Genomic DNA, 8,255 nt, shown 5'->3' with positions numbered 1-8,255 from the left:
CTAACTGGAAATCTATGTTCTTTATCGAAAAAGCCCCCAAGACATACAGGCTAAGGCATACACATTTCAAATCTATAAGACGAGATATAGGCAGGCCGAGGGCATAGCTTCATAATAAGTCGGCATTTAAGCTTCCATTAGCTGCCTTTATACCTTTACCCCAAGATCCAAAAAGGCCTATGCCCAAATTGACAGGTAGTGCACTAACGTTGGTGCCTCCAGGTCTATCTCACCTTGATTCTAGCTGCCCATACACAAAAGATCAACCAGCCGTGCAGGCACAAAATTTCACCCAACTTAGCACATCAATTGTCCAAGAACTGATGATCCTACATCTAGCGTAAACTTGCGGCGTGCGCGTGCTTACAGATCATGGCCCCCTCTGCTACTGCAATAGATCTTAATATACTTTGGTTCCTATTTATTTTCCTCTCCATAGGCCTCGTCTATCTTACGCTTTATTTCTTTCCCAGTTCATGTATAAGCCCTGTGGTGTGATGGCGAGACATTGATCTTTTGTGCGCTTTTAGGTATACAACATATATAAGTGCCAAGGTGCTGGTTTATAGGCATGGAGCGCGTCTATAGACCGCCGCGCAGCAGCCGCCCTCTTTTATATTGCCGACTTGTTATTGGAGTATAGTTATAATCTCGCCACCCTCTTAAGTTGTCACCTCTTGATTCTACATGTCTCGCGGTTGGGCTGATAGGATAGTGCAGTCTTGCAGTCACCTAATCGTATCTCCTCTGTCGGTTTAGCCATGCTCTGACAGTCTGCATTACAGAGCCTTGGCTGCTTCTTTTTTCCCTTTCGATTTTCGCCACCTTCCTGATATCGGATTTGACCGAGATCGCCATCTTAAGCCTACAAACAAAGCGTGGATGGATGTAGCATTTAACTTGATTATGCTCATGACAAGCGTAAGGTTTATGCAACTTACTAGCTAGTTAAGGCTTCCTTAGCCGCTAACCCAGATTAAGTCACGTGTTCTTGTCTGAATGTCTGCTTAGTCATGTTCTGACGATGCATCTCTAGCCCGATACTAACGCCCCCCCATCGGCAGAACCTCCTACTTTCTTGGGCTGATTCCAACTGGCTCGGATTTTCTTGCGATTACGTCTTCTTTCAAAAATCATCCAAAGAACTGCATGTCTAGCTGTATGGGGAAAGAAAAATGCAAGGTTTAAAGCCTGGAAAAAGGCCTTGCCTCGGCCATCTATTCACTAGACCAAGAAGCCGGATCGGGATTGAAAACCTACCGAGAAACCCTCCCGCCAAGACCCGGTCAGCACATTCTACAAATTCTCTTTTCCAATTTGTTGTTCAGTAAGTCTGTTCATTGCACTATTTTTCATTCGGCAGCTAAATGTATCGGCTGTCGCTTTTTTTTGTCCAAGCCGATCTTACCAAAATATATCCCGAGACAAAGCTTTCCAAGCATATGCAACTGGACTAATAGAATAGATGCGTCACCCTATTCTCTCGACGCAGTTCTAATAGGACTCCGGCCTGCCGGCACATAACTGCCTTGAGCGCTGTTTTGCGAACGATCTCTTGGATTTGTCACTTTTCATGAGGACACGGATGCTCGCGACCTCGCACGGATCAGCATCCGGTGCTTTGCAGGCTGAAGCGCTACTTACCGTTTCCTCGATTTTCAAAGATAGATACAACAGAATCCAAGTCAAAGCTGAATGCGTTTGATGACATAGCGTGGAAAACGTGTAGAAATATAGCGTAAAATGTGATAGGACGTGAAGACAGAAGTCTTGATAAATAGCTGTGGAAAGCCCCTGTGGAAGAGCCAGCCCTTTTACTTGACTTTCACCACCACACCACACTTCTTCCACCATCTCTACACCTTTTCTTCCTTCTTTTTTGCCTCCAGCCCTTGCATTTGATCAATTTGTTTCCAACATGAAGCCCTCTTCTTTCCTTCCTGTGGGCATCTCTATTTCATGCATCTCAGGCGGCTGCGGCTCTGGCCTATCCAAGGCACTTGAAGCGCCACAGGGCTTTGATATTGAGTCCAGTACTGAGATAGGGTCTACTTCTGGAATTGGGCCCACTGCTGACGTTCAGTCTGCTGCCGATATCGAGTCTGTTACTGAGTATACTGAGTCGTTTTATGACTCTTCAGATGAGGATGAGGCTACCGAAGACTTGCTGCCTGTATCGGGTGAGCTTAGCGAGGACTTGCCGCCTGTATCGGGTGAGCTTAGCGAGGACTTGCCGCCTGTATCGGATGACCCAACTAGTCATCATTACCTCTGGAATCATCTCTATTATCACATTATTGGCGATTACAACATCATCCAGTTCTACACCCCTCGCTTTTCAAGGGAAGACCAGAGAGTAGTAGTACGGATTCTAGCTGACCGTGAACAAAAATTCACCAGGGTCTACGATAACTTCCTAGAATTTCAAACACCCGACCCGCTAAATCTGGATATTGAAGAGATCTATCACGCCCTTTGCCATGAGTACAAAACAGACTATACAGATATGAACTGGATTGGCATGGATATAGTTGATGAAGTTTGGCGTGAGACCATTCGCCTTTACCGGCAAGATCACGGTTTTGATCCCACCATGAAGATCAGGGTAACTCCTGGACATCCAGACTGGGACTTGTTCATTACTAATCGCTACTTCCTCGATGCGACCAGAATGGTGCCCAACACTGATGTCCTCGAAATTTCTGTCAGAAGGGAAGTGAGACCCCAATTCAAAGATCCACGAAAAATGGTGGTTGCCGATGTCATCACGTTCTGGTTCAAGAAGCCGGAGTCAAGTGAGGAAGACAATGCTATTGATCCTCCCAGACAATATACTGCTGTGTCTTCATCTAAGAGCAAACCGGCCATTGGTAAGTCTCGTCTAGGACGTCCGTCGTTGCAGGATCTTTTCGATGAAACAAAAGACGAGCATAATGGGAAGGCCGGAAATGTCGAAAATGTTGGAAATTCTGGAAATCCCGAAAATGTCGGCAATGACGAGAATGGCGGGAGTGCAGCTCATGGTGAGAATGATTCTAAGCTTGAGGATGATGCTAAGCTTGAGAATGATGCTAAGCCTGAGGATGATGCTAAGCCTGAGGATGATGCTAAGCTTGAGAATAACGCCGAGCTTAAGAATGATGCTGAGCTTGAGAGTGATGCTGAGCTTGAGGATGAGGACTACAAGGCGCTCAATGAGGCCGTTTCTAGCTATGTCTGGGGATCCCTATGGAGTTTCAAGAGCCCCTCAAGCGGTGAAACTGATAACACCGAAACTGATAACGCCGAGTCTGCCCCAGGACCATCTGACTCAGAGACTGTCCCAGAGATTGTCCCTGCGTCTTCCTAAAAGCTTGGCCCGGGGCTTAGCTCTGGCTGTGGTATAAAGCAATATTCAATTCTGATAACCAAAAAATAATAAAATAAACACAGCTCTGATTTTCTGAATTAACACGCCCTCATTCTAATGTGACAAATGATCCATATCAAGGCTTTTTCAGTAGGTAATAGCTTAGAACATCCTACACCAATATCTTAAAGTAGTAGCTTGGAGCTTACAGATGATAGTGTAGAATGAACGCCTACAAATATTTCATAGCCCCTATAATGCGCATGCTATCAAACTCGCTTCTAAGGACGAGGTGGGTGTTGCTGTGAATGCTTCACTTGAGGCTAGAGAAATAAGCTCAACAGAGTTCCTGGAGTCTAATCTAGATATCTACTCAAGACTACACCTAGAGGACTTTATTTCATGACTCCTTCCAAGTTTTCTTCTAAGCCAGCACAAAGATCTACTCCAAGTGCTAGTCCCAAATTATACTTGTGCTTGACAGCCTAGTTAAGCTCTCTCACTGCCAGGGGTGTCACTCTGTTCTGATACAGTTAAACAGCAGTCCGTCGTGCCATAAAGCTCCCTTAACGACGGCTACATGGTTGCAGCAGCTCCCATGATCTCATAGATGCATTTTCTATTGATAGCCCTGCACCATGACCTACACCGATACAAAGCCTGTCGCGCGCATATTGTCCAAGGTTAAATAGATGATGGACAAACTCACGAAAGTGCACGATTCACGTCTGATTGTTGGTCATCTTCGTCAGGGTTACTAGGGGTTTTGCTTCTGACTGGGTTCGACGAAACACTAGGGCTAGTATCGGACATGAAGAGTCTATTTCCAAGGTGCAGTGAGGAATATAGAATATATAGATCGGTTGAGATCTGCACTTGAACTAAAATTATATGGAAAACCAATGGCTAAAAAATCACAGATCCCTTCTTCTTCTTCTCATTGTATGGAAATTCAATACGTCCTCCCAATTTGCACTGCCTTTGTTGGAGATGGGCTATGCTAGCAAGCCTGTTTCTTGATTATAATAATTCTGTTGAATAAATGATACATGGTAAGTAATAGTCCCCTATAAATCAAGTTATCAGTCTAGTAATTAGGTAATGCCGATGCATATGTCTTCTGCACGTGCTCGATTATCATGAAGTTAGCGCATTATGGCCTCCACGTAGATGGGCAAGAAACACGGCAGACAATTTTGCTGGTGCACTTAGAGTACGCTTGAATTTACGTAACTGGTCCCTGCTCAGCTGAGCTTTGGCAGCTGCTGTGCCTCGCATACCTTGCTTTTCGTCGTTGAAGTAATCGCACAGGCCAGTAAGCGGACCGCAAGTGGTTATTCCCTTCTATTCATTACGGTTAGACAAACCCCTGTGTATATTCTGGGTATATTTGATTGTTTATATAATGCAAGATAGCAAGGAGATGGAAGATAAAACGGATTAGCGTCTTCAAGATCTTATGTGTAAGCTGGCGCCCTGTTAGCCCATCAACATCACCCCTTCGAGATTCTTTGCGTTTAAACGCTTTAAATGGCCCAGGTTTATACTTGTCAGCTGTTTGCATTCAATATACTGTATTTAGGAACTCTATGGCTTTTGTGATCTAGAAGCTATATGTAGGCAGAACTGGATGAAAACTGTCTAACCTTGCTGTGACTTTCTATATTACCTTGCTCTCATATAAAAAGCTTGTGTCATAGAACGAGAACTCTTCTGTCATCAATGCGCACGCTGCTGAAATTCTAGGACTGACGTGAATCCTGTCTCGGGATCTGTAGGAAACGCTTTGGGGGCACCTTGGGGGCTGAGTTATAGATTGCGTTGGTGATGGGTTACATGTTGATATACATGTATAACTATGTTGGTTGAGCTACATGGAGGATAAGTATTGTGGAGAATCTGTCTTCAGTCGGATTAACCCTGGGTAAACCCGGGCATACTCCAGCTTAGTTGTGAATGATGAAAGAACTTGACTTTAGAAAAAGGAATAAAAAGACAAGCTTCACCAATTCGATCAGTCTGTATACCAGCATGGTTCCACATGTGATTACACAGGATCACGAGTGACTTCACAAGTTTCAAAGCTGAATTCAGTAGATTATTCCGACAAACTAAATATATATTTGTATATCTGGGTGTTGGATGAATGTTGCATGAACTGTAAGGAGGATGGGTATTGTGGGGAATCTGCCTTCGGTCGGGTTAACCCTGGGTAAACCCGAGCCTGAATACTTCAGCTTAGCTGTCCATGATGGAAGAACTCAACACTTTAGAAAAAGAATAGAAAAACAAGCTTCACCAATTCGATCAACTGTGTACTAGCACGGTTCCACTTGCGCTTGTACAGGATCACGAGTGACTTCAAAAGTGATATAACTGAATTCAGTAGATTGTTCCGACACTGGGGATGTCTGCAGGAATTGCCATCATAAAACTACCGCGAGAACACAAGCCAGGGGTTACTCTAGACCATTCCCCTAAGCCTACTGGGTTCTTGGCCGCTTCTCACACTTGGAATGCCGCTCTAGATTTAGCCCCCTGCCAACTTCTGTATGATGGTAGCTTGAAACGAAGACTTGCGTGGATAGCGAGCTCCTTGTTTATATCTCAATTTCACAAATGATTTTCAATCGATGTCGTTTACATTGGGTTTGTAAACACAAAAAAAAAAAAAAATCCATACGCCACCAAAGCTAGTGATAAAGCCATCTTCAGCAGCACGCATGTATTATATCTCCTTGAACTTCGAGCGGAAGAAACCGATTTTGAAAAAAGAGAGCCGGAGATACTAGCACTAGGGCTTACTCTTGGAGCGTGCCTCTCCTCTAAAAAGCTTGTACATAAGGACAACGTGATATTAAGCTCGGCCATCTTGCTTACATTTTATCGTTGTTTGCAGGACTTGTAATGGCGCATAAGGGCTAAGCTGAAATAAGCACGGCGTTGTCGCAGAACGGCAAAAATTGAAGAAAAAAAAAGATAGGCGGGATTGCCAAGCCAGCGTCGCTTCTCTCGTGGCTTTAGAAGAGCTCCCCAGTTACAGATAGTGCCGTACAAATCAGCCGCAAAGAGGATCCCGCAGCTCCCCAAATTCCACCTTATGAACCTAGCATGCGACAACGATCGCATTAGCAGTGTCTCAACTGGGTTAGAATCGCATTCTTGTGTTCTTGGAAAATGGAGCGCTGTAGTTGCAGTCGGCCCTGGCTGTTCGAAAACCTGCATCGGACATAGTTACTAGGGGCCTTGGGTAGGTCGCTAGACTTCGCTGCACTACTGTAGCATGTCCATGTCCACTATCAGGGCCCTGTCCTCGGGTTGATACTCTGTAGTATTGCTCATTGCAGCCCAGCTAGGCATCAGCTGACCTGACTCAACTCCGACATCGTATATTGTCATTCAGCTTCAACTGAAAAGTAGAAGGCATGGCTAAAGCCTCCGGTATGTCTATTGAAGTATACTAAGGTTTGAGAGCATATGATTTACGTATATAGCATGCAACTTCTCATTTGCAATGCCGGTTATACGCCTTTTCAACTAGATAAACTCAACCTACAACCTATCGCCGGCGATACTTGAGAGGCCGCAGAAGACGGACATAGGTTAATATCTAGTGCACTGCTCGTATGGACTTCTTATTTTCTCTTTTTTTGCGGATCGACGATAACGAATCTAGATGTAACTTGGCCATTGGTTCTCTATATTGAAAATATCACATCATGCTAAAAACACTGCAAGCTGATGGGTGAATAGGTGGAAACGAAAGAATAAATACTACTTCCATGCACCACTGTCATTCCATCTCCCCCTTTGGTACTTTCTCCAGGACATTCTTTTATTCTAGTTCGACCTATCGGCCACTTCCGTGGCTTCGGATCCTACTTCGATATACTACTTGGAAGAGCATGGCTACCTTTTGTGGGATATTGATAATGGCGACACTGGTTTTAAACTCTACTCTCTATTGTACGGTAATGGCTTACGAGATCCCGTTCTCCATATTGACTTGAATATCGACCACAAAGTCACTACAATCTTCGACAACAACTTGGATGATGAAAAGCCTGATGAGAAGAATCTGAAGCTGGAGCAGATTTTCCATGGTCTCTGCTATAAGGAGAACATTGACTTTAATGAAATGAACTGGATCGTGATGGATGTCAACGACTGGAGCATCAACGACGCTATCAGATCTTATCGCAGAGACAACCGCCTTACCCACAAGGCCCAGATCAGAGTCACCCCCCAAGACAAAGGCTGGAGCACCTTTTCTGAAATGCATTACCACAAATCAGTAGTCAAAATGATTCCTGAAAAGGAAATTGACAGGATCATTGTGGTGCAGCGGAAAATGGAGACGTATGGCACCCGTTTCCAGGCTATTATTATCGAAACCTTGAGGTTCTCATTCAAAGGTCCGTCCCAGAACGAAGACACCAATGTCGATCCTGTTGAAGCCCGGGCTGCCGAACTTGCTGCTGAAGATAATTTGGAGGCTGCCGTAGAGATTGCAGCGAATGCTGCAGCAGCTCATGAGAATGCAATGTTAGAAGGTGGAACAGAAAGTTGCCCGGACACTAGCTTGGACAACTAAGCGGCCTTCTATCTTCATTTTACCATCACTCCATGGTATATCTGTAGACAACTAGGGTCTCCAAATCTAGCCTAACGCTTGAATCTAATCACGACTAAACATTATTCTTTTACATCAATTTTGCCCCGTACGCAAGAACATACATGAAATTGCATATATCTAGGAACTAAGCCCAAACAGAGCATACGCTAAGCCAAGATGCCATGGCGCCTGAGCCCCGGGACGTAAGAAGAACCTTCAGCAAAGATATACGCGACCTTTGCTTGTAATCTTGTAGCCAGGCTCTGCACTTTGTTTATCAAAACCACTAGT

The 8,255-nt window shown here is 44.6% G+C and overlaps 2 protein-coding genes across 2 annotated transcripts; both read left to right on the top strand.

Moving 5' to 3' along the window:
• Positions 1-1,918: 1,918 nt before the first annotated feature.
• HOO65_030444 (uncharacterized protein) lies at positions 1,919-3,349 on the top strand (the record flags this gene model as incomplete). Its single annotated transcript, XM_071000413.1, has 1 exon — positions 1,919-3,349. The coding sequence occupies one exon, from the start codon at positions 1,919-1,921 to the stop codon at positions 3,347-3,349; it is 1,431 nt and encodes a 476-aa protein (XP_070860123.1).
• A 3,514-nt stretch (positions 3,350-6,863) lies between these two features.
• On the top strand, positions 6,864-7,943 carry HOO65_030443 (uncharacterized protein; the record flags this gene model as incomplete). The annotated part of the gene is made up of 2 exons (XM_071002290.1): positions 6,864-6,869; positions 7,194-7,943. The coding sequence occupies 2 exons, from the start codon at positions 6,864-6,866 to the stop codon at positions 7,941-7,943; spliced, it is 756 nt and encodes a 251-aa protein (XP_070860122.1).
• Between the last annotated feature and the right edge of the window lie 312 nt (positions 7,944-8,255).

This window comes from Ceratocystis lukuohia (assembly GCF_044167205.1).
Source record: "Ceratocystis lukuohia strain C4212 chromosome Unknown Supercontig3_pilon, whole genome shotgun sequence".
Taxonomy (NCBI): Eukaryota; Fungi; Ascomycota; class Sordariomycetes; order Microascales; family Ceratocystidaceae; genus Ceratocystis; species Ceratocystis lukuohia.
This window is presented reverse-complemented; position numbering and strand designations above follow the sequence as displayed.